This window comes from Amphiura filiformis, chromosome 16 (assembly GCF_039555335.1).
Source record: "Amphiura filiformis chromosome 16, Afil_fr2py, whole genome shotgun sequence".
Lineage (NCBI taxonomy): Eukaryota > Metazoa > Echinodermata > Ophiuroidea > Amphilepidida > Amphiuridae > Amphiura > Amphiura filiformis.
The window spans coordinates 39348423-39366578 of NC_092643.1; the positions used below are offsets into that span (position 1 = coordinate 39348423).

The 18156-nt window shown below is 37.0% G+C and overlaps 1 protein-coding gene across 1 annotated transcript; it reads right to left on the minus strand.

Moving 5' to 3' along the window:
- Positions 1-295: 295 nt before the first annotated feature.
- LOC140135966 (probable G-protein coupled receptor No18) lies at positions 296-4661 on the minus strand. The gene has a single exon (XM_072157663.1). The coding sequence runs from the start codon at positions 4487-4489 to the stop codon at positions 3362-3364; it is 1128 nt and encodes a 375-aa protein (XP_072013764.1). The 5' UTR covers positions 4490-4661; the 3' UTR covers positions 296-3361.
- Positions 4662-18156: the final 13495 nt, after the last annotated feature.

Consider the following 18156-nt stretch of genomic DNA (forward strand, 5'->3'; position numbering starts at 1 on the left):
AACCAACTGCTGAATTGAATCACTTGATTGTTAGAACGCAGCAACATGTTCTTAAAGCTGGGTACCTCGTTACCATTATTTTTACAGATTTTAAAGTCGTTATACTAAAAGTACATGTAAAGGCCTCAACAATAATATTGGTGAGGTGGGGTGGGGTCGGAGTCAAAATATCGAATTTCTCATTGTACGGTGGGTGTTGTTGTATTTTTAATGCACTATGTATGCTTGCTTGTGGCTTAATGTTTCGCTGCTAAGAACTCAAAATACTCTTATAATGTTATAGAAACGAAAGAAAAGACAATACAAGCGTTTGTTTGATACATTGAATATCCACCTTAATATTATTGGCAACATAAACACGCCATTCAACTTAACATTTACAATTGGACAAAATATACATAGACTCATTACACATTTTAAAATACAATATACGCACATAAAAGTAAGTATACATTGCTTTGAACTCGATCGTTAATTAAAGGAGCACTCCGTGATAATCGATTTCATCGTCCATCCTCATTCGCTAAATCGAAAATTTATTTAAAATTGATCAAAAATCAGTTTTTTACTTATTTTTTAATATGAAGTATTGGTGTGATATAGGCTATATAAAAACCGAAAGTGACATAGAGAAGCTTGATCAAGCTTCACTTTGTGTGTGAATTGTTGTCATCCTTGCTCATGCCAAATTGTATGGGACCTCACTTAAAACCATGTTTTTGAATGTTTTCTTACGCCCTTTTGTACGACGTAAAATTTAAAAGTTGACAGCCCTCCCTCCGACCTGTCAAAATTGAATTGTACTGACACTGTATGTAGTGGAGGGAGCAAGAATCGACTTAAATGGCTTCAACAAGGGTAAAAAAATGGAATTATGTGTCCTGCCCATATGCTAAAGACAAAAATCTAAGACACAATCTCAATTAGACATATCTTCCATCAAGTGATGTCACTCTTATCGCACCAGGTCCAGGAGACGTCAAATCAACCCATGGTGTCAAAAATGCGGGCTTTACTAAAAATGGCACGTCATCATTGTACACATTTTAAAGAAAAAAACTAAAAACTTATTTGTTCTCATTTGCATCTGAGCGCCATTTAGCACAATGATACTGACGCCATACAAATTAATGATTATATTGCCTCACATGTAAATTGTTATTATTTACTATTACGCATTCTTGTTTCAAGACAGTAAAAGTCTGTCTTGATACAAGACGATTTAAATATTGTTGAACACATGACTGTCTAAATGAAAGACACTTTGCGGACACATATCGGACAAGACACATGCAAAGCAGACCTGTAATTCTGGCAAGCCTTAATTCTGGCTTACTTTAGCCAAGGCAAATGACCTCATTAAGAATAATGGTTCATATTATTTTGTCGCTACCCTGGACGTTTTCGGTGTCATACGGAAGGAAATTCCCAATTCTTTACCTATATAGAAAACTAATATAGGCATACATAACATTAACAAAACTGCCATATAATATCATGACTCTACTATTTAGTATTTACCGGAGCACAGATCCGCAGTGAACTTGCAGTATACTTCCGACCTGTTTCTAGATCTTGCAGAAAATTACATTTTATAATATGATTTTACCGACGTTATAAAGCCTGTATTTGGATTCCAAGAACCATTACACGATATTACTTATTTGCATTATTTACCTTTATCATATAATTTTCATTCCTTTCATATATTGTGATTATTGTTCATTTCATACATAGATACGCGCAGTGCTTTTGGTCGAGTTCATTATTCTTGCGGGTTGATGCATATATATTTGACAATTTTATCATAAAGATAGCAAAAAGCATAGATTTTTTTCGTGTATGAAATAGGTTAATAAATGCGTGTCACTTGTTGCTCGAGAAATTGTACAAAATAATGCACTTGTACTGAGATGTTGATACGTCTAATGAACTCCCCCTGTGGGGCTCGTGCATTAGACGCATCAAAATCTCAGTACGCGTACATTATTTTGTACAATTTCACTCTCAACAAGTGATACGTATTTATTAACCTATAATTAAAATGAAATTTTTCACTAGACCTGCGTAGTCAAGAACATAAAGAAAACGACTTGAGTAATTATTCTTTGTCATTAATACCCTCTCAATGCAGTTACTATTATTGTCTATTTATCATAACCATATCGCATAAACACCAAAGTACGTGCCCTTACACGCCCACAAACGCTCACCGTGGCGCACACACTCATTGGTTGAAAAATGGTATGCGTCAGCACAACTGTCCCGCACAACTATCGAACTCCTCAACTTAATTATCATCATCATCATCATCATACTTGTTCTCTGGTGCAGTTGAATATTAAGAATGTTAAAAAACAAGTGTTCAAATAGTAGCGATAATTTAATATTAAGGCATTATTTAGAAGAAAGACCATTATTTCGGTAATAATATTACTCTCAAGAGTCATGCATATACATTTCGAAATTCTGCATTGCATCATTTATCAATTCATTGTTCATCTTTACTATTCACATCAACTACGTGCGCAACATACGTATAAAGTCTGCAAAATATTAATACATTACAAGAAAAGTGTCCTGAAATTTACCAATTATACCTAAAGCGTTTACACGATATCAATTTCAATATTCACTTTGTCCATATCACATCTTCTGATAAGAACTGCTTGCAGAGTGTTTTGATCTTCTAGAAGAACCTGAGTCCCAGATCTCTTCATATCTCCATGATTTGTCACCAACATAGTCAACCTACCGCCAGTGGTCTATCCCCAAATGTCTTGTTCGATGAAAGTTCTCACTTTTGGTTCACACACAACACTATCCAAGAAATGATAAGCGGCAAATATTACAGCATGCTTCATCATTCTCCTTTCATCTTCAGCAGTGGGATCCAGCGCTCTTGACATTTTCTTAATTCTGGCGTATTGAATGCCTCGTGATAAATAGAACAAATTGCACTTAATACGAGCTGACAAACACCAGCTCTGTTCACTGTTCAACTGTTACAAAGCAAAAGCTTTTGGGGTTCAAAAGTTAATAGTATGTTCACGTGATGTCTAGTTTAGTTGACACTTGCATTACACATTACACCATCAGCGAAGACGCCCCAACTCATAGAAGCAATCAATGGATGTTTATCAAGAGTCCCATTGTAAGTTGTAACTGGGTCTATATTCTATAATAAGCTCCAAATCAAATTGGGAACTATAAGTCACTTTACATCATGATGCCCCAGTGCTACTATTGCTGAATTCAGTTCGACTGACGTTTCAGTAACAGGCTATTTGACATAATACGCTTATTTGAGGCGCATATAACATAGTTAGACCTTAATGTCCGTTGTTGATGTTGAGTTGGTTTACTTGCATGGAACAGGAGACGAGCTTCGCGTAGAAAGCGCAGCACGAAGAAGAGGAACAGGCTCCTGGATGTCATGGAATTTACAATGAAGGATGGCACTGAATGTACTCCTGAAATAAGGATGCTTCACCTGGTATATCACTGGATTTATACACGAGTTTAACAGCAGGATGGCCCCGGCGTAAGGTACAAAGTGATCACTGCCAGGTACCATAAGTCCTACGCTATATGGAGTCAAGCAAAGTATAAATGCACACACCACATAAAACAAATTCTTGGTGATCTCAACCTGCCTTTTACTCAATCCTTTTTGTATTGATGAGACTGGTTTAGGTGGAGCTGTAGTGCGATTGGCCATCAAATTTGGCTCAGAAGTATTGTTAGAAGGTGGTCCAGGCTTGTTGGAAGATTTTGGGAAGGACGACGAGCCTCCGGAAATCTCAGAATTTGCCGTCGATATTTTAGCCGACATTGTCTTTGTATGGCGACGGATGTGAAGAAAGATCTTGCAGTAACAGTAGATGATTATCACTAATGGGATAGGATACAAGACAGACGCTATGATCATATCATGAAGATTATCACTTTCAGTAAGATGCTGCGGTCCGCACCTTGTGTATTGCGCGTCGTACCCTAAACTGCCAATACCAAATGCCAATGGAAGACATACGGTCAGAGTAGGTAAGATCCAAGTAAATGCCGTAGTAGCCAAGAGATTTCTTAACGTGTAGAAGCTTCGATATTTGTCTTTAGGTTGAGTGATGAGATATAAACGATTCAAAGCAATGCAAGCTAGTGTTAAGATGCTAGATCCAACGAAGATGATGGATACAGCTGCGGTAACAGCACAGATCCAATCTGGTAATGGCCATCCGTCCACATTCAATAACGCTACCATATGCCATGGAAGAAATAAACAAACTAATAAATCGGCAACGGAAAGGTTCAAAACATATACATTAGTAGCAGTCCGTAGTTTCCTGGACAATCCGACGGCAAGAATTACAAGAGAATTTCCAAGGAATCCAAAGAGAGCTATTACTAGCGAAATAAATGCAAGTAAAATTCTCTCGTTATAGTTTGTAAGAGCTGGTACCTTGGTAGGTATTTCTGCTGTTCCGTTCATCTTGATACAATGTTTCGACGAATTCTGTCAACAATCTGAAGTAAAGAGCTGCAAAACTTAAATTTGGCGCTTAATTGCTATAATAAGTACTTTTGTATCAGCAATGTGAGTAGGGACGCACAGCGTCCGTTCTGGCTGCCGGCTTAACACAGAATGCGTAAGCAGTCAAGTTTTGCACTCGAATTGTATCGTATTTTATATGGTGGCGCTAGCGTAGGATCAGTACCGTCTTGACATAGAGCAGTAAGCATGGTAAGGCTGTTATTCATACAGCACTCATCTCAGTCACTAGACATGCTAGAGCCCTTCCCACTTTCCCAGCTCAATCATTCAGGTCCCATCAGTCACCCTGACATTGGTACTATCCAGAACAGGTTTAAAAGCCCATAAAATGTGATGAAAAATAGAAGTGTTCATCGTATTTAAACTTCGGAAGTCACGGTTTATGAAATCATTCGCCATACATCATGTTTTAATACTGGTACACATGAAGTAAAATGAGGCTATGTTCTTAGCTGTTCTTGTGATCTTATCACAGAAATAAAAATTGTGTTAAGGGATCTGGAATGAGCGTTTTGAGCGTTTCGACAGTATTTTTTTTGTGGGACATGAGAGCACATCAGACATATCGAATTGCATTCTAAATACGAAGAATTTTTTCTGATATCAAATAATTTTCATTTTTTGAAATTCACGATATAATACAAATTTTATGACAAATTAAATTAAGATTTGATATTTTTTCACATTTTTGATATATAACAGTCCTCGAAGTAAATTTTATCAATCTAATGATATATTCTTAAAGTGTATGTAGCTGGGAGGAAAAGCCGACGATCAATTGAAAATGTTGACCTTTTACATTGAAGATATGGATTTTTTTCCCAAAAAGACCTAATTTTGTTTGGTGTTTTGGGAAAAAATCCATATCTTCAATACGAAAGGTCAAAATTTTCAATTGATCGTCGGCTTTTCATCCCACCGACATACACTTTAAGTATAAATCATCAGATTTGTAAAGTTTACTTCGTGTACTGGTAAATATCAAAAATATCAATCTTTAATCATTTACCATAAAATGTGTATTACATTGCGAATTTCAAAAAATCAAAATTATTTGATATCAGAAGGACATTCTTCGTATTCAGAATGCAATTCGATATGTCTGATGTCTGCTCTTATGTCCCACAATAAATACTGTCCAAACGTTCATACCCCATCCCTTAACGTCTTAACGATATTTGCGCGGGCACACATTTCACGTCTTTTGTACACTGAGTTTCAGTTGATAATATCTTTTGACTTCAGAACACCCAGCCGCTTCCGCGAATTCTGTACCCAAAAGTTGCCAGAAATGATCATATCGAAACGGATCATTGCATAAACATGATAAAAGACATGGGTCAAAACGTCAAATAGTGAATTATTGGATATGGAATGCTGTAAGTAGATTGACATTTACAGGAAATTCGAAAGTTAACAAATAAAACAAAAATTAGCAAACAAAACAAGCGAAAGTCAAATGAGCACCTTTAAATAAAAGACTTTTCAACAGCGAAAGTCTACTGCATAATGAATATAAGAGGTACACTCATTTACATGTCATAGTGAATTTAGCCATGATGACTAAAGTTGAAAGTGCTTTTAATGATCGGAGAAAATTGACGAATTTACACGTTTTACAGTTATATTTGGTTGAGAATTGTACAGTTTTCTATGGTCATTTTGCCAGTGGATAAAAAATATAGCTTATAGAAATGCTAAAATTTCAATTGTTTCTCCCGAATTCCGCGTCCAAAGTTCAAATTGTGCACAATGATATTCGGTTATGGTTGCTTGCGTATGGTTCACCGAAAAGTCGTTACATCTGTTACAGGTTTAGCTTTGGGTATATTTTTTGTGTATATTTTTGTAACATTTCGCCAATTGACCCTGTCTATATTTGTTTTACGTAAATATACCTTCTCTTTAGCTTGTTTAGTTTGATTTTCGCATATTCAAGGCATTCTTTTGTATTTTGTTTGAATATCGTTGAGAAAATGTTGGGGTATTAGAGCATTCACGTGTACGAGTATATACAAATTTTCAAACAAATGTATGTGCGTCGCGATATTAGACTACCCCGTAGTCTACTTGCCCATAAATTTGTGCATACTCTGGATATTGTATTTAAGCTTAAAACTCTGATTTAATTAATGTGTGCACAATTGGTAGATTTTCACATCTGATCAGTCACCCTACTCCCTCTGTTTGTTAGCTTAAATTTCGGGGTTCGCTATCAATAAACTGGTAGATTCCAAAATCAGAATTGTTCAGTATTAAAGTGAGCCGTTATAATTATGCAAGATAATGTTGCATTCAATTACTTTTATTGTCACTAATCGTCACTAAACTCTTTATGACCATTTTACTATTGAATACTTTAATTTTAATAAACATCAGTATAATTTTGAGTTCAACGAAATGGGTTCATCATGACTAATATGTAGTAATAATAACATATTTTTAATAAAATTCGACTATGGCATAGTCTAGTCGCGATATCGACGGTGCGTATTTATTTATTGGGAACTTGTTGTTTTGCTCATTATTATACTTGCTGTTTACAGCTAGCTGGGACCAATTGTTCAAGAAAAGAAAGACAAAATGTTTTTCGTCTCTCTGTCTCAATAAACAAGTATGCTGGATTAAAAAAATGTTGTCCTCTCTCCGCCTTTCCCAATCAGTTTTTCTCTCCTCTCCTCTTTTCTTTTACCCTCTCCAATCCTTTCCCCTCCCATATCCTCAACCCTCCCCCTCCTCTCCCCTTCCCTACCCTCCGGCCCGCCCCTCATATCCTTTTTGAGTTTCCTTTTCTCTATAGCAATTTTGTCAAATCTGACTAGTCTGAGTTATGACAATTGTGACACAAAATATGGGTTTTCGATCAACTTTTAGTTCCAATACCGTAGTTGTATCATATTAAATTTCTTTGAAACAGCCTTATCCATGTAGTACAGGGTGGGCCATTAAAAAGTTCACACTTTTTCGATGGCTTATTTCTCAGAAATGAAAACACATATTGAAATAAGTTGAACATATTTGTAAACCTCTATGTCTGGACTGTCATTGCTGAAAAAGGCATTAACATCCATGGTCTAATTACAAAATGGCGACCATTTAAAGCAGAAAAGTCAAAAACCACTTTGCACACACGTAAGACTATAGACAATGATCATGCATATTAAGTTTTTAGGCTTAAGCAAGTTTAAAAAAAGTTTGATGACTCTATATGCATTTACTTGAGTGTCATTGCCGGGGTCATCGGACTCATGCGTGTATGAGTTGTTAACTGTTTGAAAATCATTCACCTGTGAAATTGACACAAAAGGCTGATTGGACATGCTCATTTACATAACAAATACACTAGTTTTGGAGGAACTTCAAATTTAAAATGCCTTGCGTGCGTTCTTGTCATTCATGTTAGAGATACCTGTGTAAGTACTTTGAGGTGATTCTTGCTGTTCAAAATGCGGCAGTTTACAAAGGAGGAACAAATTTTCATCGAGGAGGGAATTTCAAGAACCAGAAAGGTGCGCTCTGTCCTGAATGCATGGCCGAACCAGTTTCTGAATACCTGACTTCCTAGTCGCCGACACATCTATAATATTAAACAAAAGTTTCACTTACATGTGTGTGCAAAGTGGTTTTTGACCCCCTTGCTTCAAATGGCCGCCATTTTGTAATTAGACCATGGATGTTAATGCCCTTTTCAGCAATGACAGTCCAGACATAGAGGTTTACAAATATGTTCAATTTATTTCAATATGTGTTTGCACTTTTGAGAAATAAGCCATCAAAAAAGTGTGAACTTTTTAATGGCCCACCCTGTATAATCGTCTATCACCAAATATATCATAACATGGGTCATTTAAACGAACGTCATCATAATGGTCATCAGGTCATGGGAAAATGATACGGGACAGCTAATTGGACGAAAGGGGCAAGTGCCATTTTGAACTAACCAATGAACTATAGCATTCCAACTTGTTGTGATGGTGTAAATGCCCCTATACTCTGACCAGATTGTTGATTTTACACTTTCCTTAAAAAATCCTTGAAATTTTCGATTTGCCACCCCTCCCGGCCACCCCTGGACCCTAACTAGTAGACCCCCTAATGTAAATCTGGGAGCGGGTCAGTGGGTGTGGGACGAATTTACTAGTTTTCACCGGTACGCCGCCAAATCTGCCGCCAACCACAGATCTGTGCGCCAACAGAGATGATCCAATGGTGCATGGAGGCCCAGTCCTCTCTCAACTATTAAAAAAAATGGCGTGCCAGAAAACTTTTCATGAGTGACCCCCTTTCAAAATGCTTTATCCGCCCCTGGTTGCTGTACAATTCGGCCTCCAAGCTCCGGGTCTGGGCAAACTGTAGACACTATGGACTTGGTTCAGACCAGGAAAACTTCCGATCATTGTTGAGAACTATAACGTCGCCACATATCGTCGCCACTATATCGTCGCCACATATCGTCGCCACATATCGTCGCCACATATCGTCGCCACATTTTGAATAACATGAAACTTGCTGCCTGGATGTGTAGTTGCACATGACCAGACTGGGGAAATTAGAGCTGAATTAGGAGGTGAAGAAGAAAAAAGGTCGCCTTCAATAAAAACAGACCACGAATGCGTTTTCGTCTTTAAACACTAAATTAATAACTTAAACTCTACAATCAATCAATCAATCAATCAATCAATCAATCAACCAATCAATCAATCAATCAATCAATCAATCAATCAATCAATCAATCAATCAATCAATCAATCAATCAATCAATAAATAAATAAATAAATAAATAAATAAATAAATAAATAAATAAATAAATACAACCAAACCAAAAAACTTTAAATGAAATCACCAACAAAAATGTTCTTGCCTTTTTACTGGCTAAAAAATACAAACATGTTTTTATTGAATAAAACCATGAAAACGTGCATGTGATTCGCCTCGAGTTCGAGTTATGAAGGTGAAATAAGACAAACTTAGTTACACAATAATTTACACTATTTCACACATATTTATCCTTGAACAACAGCTAACAACAAATAAATTAAATACCCAAAGGCGTGTTTCCAGTGTAAACACAAACATTGAATAATTCAGCCAGGATACTGATGAATTTGATTTGTTCCGTTTTATTTGAATTTCGCGATTTCAATCGTCATAATTGGAGGCGCTCTTTCCTGTGTGGCCATGGTCAGGGCTAGCCAGTCTTGATGTCGGGTGCAAGGTGAAGGCCAGCTGAGTGGCTTGAAGTTTTAAACTGAAGGATTTTTTTTCCAAAATGGATAGAGTCCATGATTTTTGTCACTTGAGTATTCGATATTTCCTTTATTAATGATTTTATACGATGTGAGTCAATAATAGTCTGGTGCTGAAAAATAAAATCTGGAAGTTGTTGAAAAAATGTTTTGAAAATGCTCCGATTAAAAAAAAAATCACTCAAACTCAATCTACTTCGGCGTAATAACAGCCGCGTTAATTTCATTATACATTGGGCTATTCCAGAAAATAGGTGCACACCCCCTATAGAGGAGTAAATTTTCAATCAAAGAAATGTCCGGATTTCCAGGTTTGCTCTCTGAAAACGACTGGATTTCCAGTTGCCAATGTTACTGGAAAAAGCTTGGAAATCCAATCAAATGAAGGAAAAATCACGGAAATGTTGAAAATGAGCTCTCATATTGAGGATTTCTGATTTTAAACTATTTTTCTGCCGGATTTTTTTGCCTTTGGGCACTTTAAAAGTCTGGATTTCCAACAGTCACGACTGGACAAAAGTCCGGATATCCGAACTCCTCTATAGGGGTGTGCATCTATTTTCTGGAATAGCCCATTTCACAAAACACAAATCTGTGTCGATCGTATTCGTAGGTTGTTTTCATGGTAGATGTCTCATTCAAGACGGTTATGGGTGGTGCAATAATTGTTGGCAGGTCGAAAGGGGGGAGGGGGTGGTCAAGCGATTTTTGGCAGGTCGAAAGGGGGGGCATGCGATTTTGAGCACAGATATTTTGGGCACCGTTTCTATATACGCCCTAAAAAGGTGTAGGAAAACGTTAGGAACACGTTCAAATATGCAAAATATCCTACTCGCTGCGATCGCATTATATGATAAGACATTTAAGGTTTTAAATTCAGGCCCTCAAAATCTAGCTGTGTAAGGGGGGCAAAACTTTTTGGCACATCAAAAAAAAGGGGGGCAAATGTTTTTTGGCACGGCCAGGGGGGGGAAGCGATTTTTGGCAGACCATTGAGAATTCATCACCCCGGGGTACACATAGTTATTGCACCACCCCTTACTATTAGGGATAGACTAGGGTTATAGGGTTAGTAATCCCTGACCCTATTATAATTAACATCTCGGGATGGTCTGTGTACCGTTTTCGTTGCTAATGATAATGATAATGCTGTGTTTCTTGTCTGTTTCACTTTCACTACATTTTTTATCATGGGTATTGGGGCATGTTTTGTGTCAATGTTCGTTATTCGTATGTCTGTAATATAGACCTGTATACCTTTCACAACACAACTGTGAAATTTCCGTTTCAATTACTTGATTATAAAACAACGCAAACCAAAGTTGCAAAATAATTTTTACATAATGCACCACACCCAATTCTAATACTTAACCCCGATCCGGGACCCCAACAATGCGCAAAATGGACATCAACTTCCAAATTCCTGACAGGTATTATAAATAGATATATTATATCATTCAAAACAGACCTGCCCTGTCCCTATTCTCTAAAGGGAGTGGGACTTTTAAGTCCCCTTTTAATTTAAAAATCCATTATTACTTTAAACTCGAAATACCAAGGGAGGAAACGGCCAACAATATGTACCGGATCTGCTTTAAATACTGTCCAATTATTCTATAATTTTGACCCGTTGTTCTATAACTAAAACCAAATTTGGCCCATTTATAAACCCAATCAGGAATATATTTTGATGGGCGGAAGGATTAAAATCCTTACGAATTGTTCCAATTTAAGTAACACGAATCAGTTGTTAACGAGAGCCATCATCGGCCGATCACCTGTCCAGCCCAGTTTGGAAAAGCATGGGCGTAACTTTATTACCGTTGTTTTGTTGATCCAATTTAATTAAGATAATTTATACAAAAGTAGTTGTTGACCTAAAACCAATGTTGAATCTCTCAGCTGTCTCTTGTGATTAAATTTGAGGTTAAGTTCTAATAATTTAGTAAACATCATATTCGATATACAAACGAATAATACAGTTTTTCTTCATGATCATCAGACGTTTTGTTGTTGACAGAGCACCTTATTTACTACGCTCCTGCAAGCAATTCGCTTATATTCATCCTCAATAATTTTAGGATATAGTTACATATTTGTTTGATATATATATTTTTACTTACATAAATTATTGTATTATCTTTAATATTAAATCATTGTAACAGGAGCATGTTGTGAGATGTTGTGGTTCAAGAACGGGCATATCATTGTTTTGGGTGTGTGTATTTTTATGCTCCCCCGAAATTTGAAGGCGGTGGGTCTTTCGGAGCTGACGGCGTACCAGTAAAAGGGCCGGGGGTGTGGACATCAAAAATTTTGGTGGGTATGTTACCCCGGAACTTTGAGGTGGTGGGTCTTTGGGAGCTGACGGCGTACTGGTAAATGGTGGTCTTCTGGAGCTGCGAACAAGTAAAAATGAGGACTTTTGGAGCTGCGAACAGTCAAAGTCAAGGATCTTTCTCGACTTTCTGGTTAAAAATCGCCTGAAAAAACCCAGCAATATGAGGATGAGCAATTGTGGAGACATTTATAGCTGAAATTATCAAAATCTAGGGTCTTTCGGTCAAAAATATATGGGTCTTTCGGAGCTGCGTAATCCAGAAAAAAGGGGGAGGGGAGTGTGTCTTTCCGGGGGAACATACCCGCGTATGGTCATTTGTGTTAAGTGCCCCCCCCCCCTTTTGGAGCTGCGAACAGTAAAGATCAAGGATCTTTTTTAGCTTTCCGGCTGAAAATGCCTGAAAAAAGGGAACACTTGGTTTGTCATAGACGAGGGAGTGGGAAGTCACCATTTCTCCCGCCATTTCTTTTCCTGTTTTGGCGCCAATAAGCATATTCATCTACAGGTAGATATTTGGGGGTGCATAAACTAATAATAATAACAAATATATAGATCACTTGACGATGATCCAGGCATGATAAAGCAGTATATAAAGTATAATGAACCAAAGGAAAATATTTTATATTTTTATAAATCTTTAATAGGTAACAAATATTTACTGATTTAAAGGATAACGTAAGGTTACTGTAAGTTTATGTAATGATGATGCATAGGGTACGTGTACTTTGTTCGTATCGTCCCAACTTTCTCTTTAATTCTTCAGTTTTGTACTAAACCTTTGTCTTAACTAGGCCTACTCGTGAAGCCTAGGCCTATCAGTGATTGCTAATCAGATGTTAAAATATAGGGGGCCTTAAGATGATACCCTGCAAGCGACCTAATAAGGACAGGGTTTTGTTGCTTCGGTTATAGTACCCGGGCCGTCCCCAACCCTAACCTAACCCTGAGCATAACCCTATGCATATGGCCTAACAATAACCCTGCACACAACACTAACCCTTTAACCCTGAGCATAGCCCTAACCCTAACCATGAGCACAGCCCTAGCCATAGCCCTAACCATGAGCATAACCCAAATCCTAACCATGGGCCATATGAAAAGGTTTGACTACAAAAACGATTCTCTTATAAATGCATCTACGCACAATTCCCAAGCACAGCGAGTCTATAGACTCTACGCAGACTGTGTTTTACTACACGGTTGAGTGCATAGCATCACAAGAGCTGTGTGTGATCTAGTGGAAAATAGAAATCTGTGATTGGTTTTTGTCAAAACCTCAAGTGTTCCCTTCATGCAATCAGAATTTTTTTAAATATCGAACGAAAGCTAACACTTCCCCCATATACACATTTTTTATTAGCTTTTATTAGGTCAACAGATAACGCAATTCAATGTTTATAGCAAGGCGAATATGGTAAATCTGTTGAAAACGACCTATCCCAGCACAATTTTTGACCAAAATGTAGGTTTTAAAAGTAAAAACCTCAAGTGTTCCTTGCAATTATATTTTTCAGTCAGCTTTGCTTCGGTTTATTTCTGTGAATAGGCCTTCTCGATTGACTAGTTGAACCCACTTCGCTGATTAGATCGCAAAAAGGACATAATGATTGACCCATATAGGAGTCACTAACTTTCCGATATAGGCTATGGTTAAAGGAACATTTTGTATGAAATGCCTTATCATTCTAAAATAATTTTACTTATTACTGGTTTAATAAAGTGCATAAAATGTTTTCCACAAAAAAGTTCGGGAGCCTCGTTCTCAAATAACAAGAACAGCAAGAACAAGAACTAGAATAAGAAAATAACAACAACAACAACAACAACAAAATAACAACAACACCAGCAATTACAACAACAGCAACATACACAACAACGACAACGACAGCAGCAACAACAATGACATCAAAAACAACATACAACAGCAACGACAACAATGACAACGACGACAACAACAATAATAACGACAACAGCAACAACAACATACAACAACGACAACGACGACAGCAACAATAGGCCTAAAGACAGCAATGACGACGACAACAACAACGACGACAACAACAGCGACACAACAACAGCGACGACGACAACAACAGAAACAACAGCATCACGACAACAAGAACACAACAACATCAACAACAACGACGACGTCAAAACAGCGATGTCGTTGTTTGTCAATTTGCTTTCATACTAAAGTATGGCCACCGCCGGAATTCAGCTCCCTCGATCTCGATCATCAAAAACATGAATTAAGGCACGGATTTCTTTAGCGCAATTACATGAGAACGATGTGCTTGACGGAAAGTCGCTGACCACTATGGCCCAAAACACACCTTATCCAACTCGCTTCATTCAGGGATATAGCTCTATGCAGGCCGAACCTTATTAGCCTACATATAATAACCATCGCAACCAGAATCACCTCCCTCAGTTTCGTACGAGCAGACCGGGACAATTAGCAGTAGGTTCTGGCCCAGGGGAATTTAAAGATAGCTCAACCAATATTATTATACGAGAACAGGGGTTCGAACTTGAACGCACCAGAGTCTGAGTGCCTTAAGGTGGTACTATACATCCCTTGATAAATTTGCGACTGTTTGTATTTTTCTCAAAAAATAATAACACACTGGTAACAAAAGTTATATATTTTAGGGCAAGGAATCCAGTTTCTACACTGGAATTTCAGTGACTCAAGACACAAGCGGTTCGTTATTTATGATAAGAAAAGAGGTACCGCTAGAATGTAACTCATTTCTTAACATATTATAATGAACCACTTGTCTTTAAATCACTGAAATTTCAGTGAAGGAATTGGATTCCTTGCCGCTATAATCATGATAATATACATAACTTTTATTACCAATGTGTAGTCATTTTTTGCGAAAAATGCAAAATTAGTCACAAAATTTATCAGTGGATGTAGTACCACCTTAATCGATCAAAATCGATTTAGCTACTGAACTGCTAAGAATGAATAATGATCTGGCGAACCAAAATACAAGCACTGGTTAGTGGTAGTAATAAGCTTCCTAATCAAGTTCAACACAGTGTTGTTGGTAAACGTAACATGCCATAATCTGGTTTGTGGCGACAATTTATATGTGCATGTCCCTTTAGCATCTTTAATATTTACATGCGTCGTTGACATTGACTTAGTGAGGTCATTGTTGTCATAGCGGAAGTTGTTGTGAAGTCATCGAAAGTAATCTTAATAATGACTATGTGTATGAGTTTATCAACTATAGACAAACGCCAATTAGCAAAATGTGAATCGGACATGGTGTGTGGGTAAATTGAATATTGAGACATGAAACACCGCAGAAAATTAGTCTCTTGTCGCCGTGGTCTTTATATTGTACCTTAGGACGTTTGTTTGATCTTATTATGACTAGAGGATCTTTTCAATGAGTAATTCTAAGGTCAAGGACCATGAGGATGTAGACCGATTCAGAACATACTTTTACATGATGATAGAAAAAAAGCAAAAAAAAAAAAAAAAAAAAAAGGAAAAAAGCATTTCTTCTTTCACTTTATTTACAAATTTTCATCAAGAAAGTTAAAGCAGATGCGTCGAAAAAATTTCTACCGGAAACCCAGATGTTTCAACTTCCGATGTACGATTACCAGCAGCGATAATTCTGACCGATTTCGATATACCGACGGACTCTAGTATAGTAATCGTCGTCAGCAAGGTTGGATAATAAGTGATATATTTCGCGAAAGCTGACGTCAATCCGTCTTGATTGTCATAAAAGGCTGAGAGAACAAAGAAATTACTAATTTTTCCAAAATGTGGGAAAATTGATACCCATGTGGAACTGAGAAGATCTTTTTTGTCGGTCGAGTACTTAGTATTTAGATACACTGAATTAACGTTATTCAATTGGCACTGAGGCCTAATTACCCCTCCTTTTGCTAGTTGTTAGGGTATGGACTGCAGACGACAAGTTAAAAAAATCGGAATTGTAATTTCCATCAGTGTGAAACATGCATTAAAATGAGTACAAACATGCAAGCCTCGTATTGGTTCAGTGGTTCTTAAGATAGCTCTTGCCATTTTGAGATAGGCCTCATGATTTCAAAACTTTGACATTTTTTGTTGAAGACTATCCAAGGCTAGCACGCAGAGCATTATGACATCTTGTCCATTTGGAAAACAACTTTTTATTGAAATTAAATTTTGTTGTCCAAGTTGAACATTGCTCCCCTACCGTTATTTACCCCAGTCAGTCAATGTTACATTATAGGTATTACAAACCACGACTGCCCATAGGCCTTTAATAGGTCATATCTTGGCCAAGTATCCGCCATATGACGCCAAACAAGAAATGAATTCAACCTGGCACGTATGTAAGTTACAAGATACAATAACCTATTTGTCCGCGACATGTAACAGTAATGTTGTCTTCCGGATCATATAGAGTTTACAAGAATGGGGGGGGTTCGTGTTGAAATAAAACAATTTGTGCCTCTTTTCATAGGATGAATTTTACATTCAATGATCTATTTCAGTCACATTTAATAAGGAACCATTGACTTTTGGGTCCTTGTTTTTGATCAAATTCCCCTCCCCCAAATGCCCACATGTTAATGAACTTCTCATCTCTTATTTCAGACAGACAAGATTTGAATCCGATTAAAAAAATCAAGACACCTTGATCAATCAGGAACATGTAAAAATTAATGGGGTTTTTTTTTATTGCACTGCGCCCTCGGAGCAGTCATGCAGCAGCAGTCAGTCGAAGGTGTAGAGCGCCACCTTAAATTTGGATTGATAATTTACCCTGCTCTTGATAGGCGGCGCTCATCGTATACCGTAAACAGACCTGGAGGGAGGAGAGGCGTGCTGCCAAGATTGGCTAAATTCGTCGTAATTTTATTGGTTTTAGTACTTTAACACCAACTTTTAATTACTGTTTTTGAATGTTTTGTGTTATGAAGTATCCAATATATCCAACGAAGTTGCTGCATGGTCAGTGGAAAATTTTCGCTTGCGATGATTCCCGGCGAGAAATTGCATAGGCCTACATGTTTGTTGCTTCTGCCCCCGGGTTCTGCCCACCAAAAATTGTTTATTTTCATGTGAAAGAATGTGTACATAGTGCACTGAGAAATATATTTTTGTGACAAAAGAAATTGTGTATAAAACTATTGATAGATAAAATGTATGGACTAAAACCATAATGGATATCAAAACCAATGGAGTGTGCAATATAGGCCTAGGACAGGGTCAGCATTAAAATACAAAAATCATCGGATAATCTATATATCATGTAGGCCTATTTGGTACAAGCCAAGGATATTATTTATTTAGTGTTATCTTAATGTGATCGTATCTGTTAGCAATCATTGATAAAGCAATTTGAACTTTGTGTTCTCGTTGCCCCTATACGGCAATTGATACTGCATTGTGTTGATTCACAGTGTACATGGTGAAGGCCTAGTGAAGTTATGACAGAATTCAAAATATTTATTGGTGACTACTTCATATTTTAACTCCAGTTTCTTTGTGAATATTATTTGAATCTTTTACCAGTTTGATCAATGAAAAGAGTGTTGGGCAATTCGGTACATTTACCGCAGCAGTGGTTTATTATTGCAGCGACTGTTTTACGGATGTTGTTTTGTGATCCATGCTTATGCGATGGTATGTTCATTATTATTATTTTGTTTATATTATATTATGTTATGTTATGTTATGTTATGTTATGTTATGTTATATTATATTATATTATATTATATTATATTATATTATATTATATTATATTATATTATACTATACTATTATCGAGATAACCTGACTGCTATATATATATGGGCTCAGGTGCAACTTTTAAAACCGCCTCTTTTGAACGCAATGTTGTGTGACGCAATAAATTGGTCCACAGGGGTAAAACAAATAGGGCTATACATATCTTTTTACAGTTTTATATTTCGTAAAATATTTTTCGACTTATTTTAAAAAGTATTACTATATATTAGGGGGGAACTTATAAGTTATGGACTGTATATTTCTC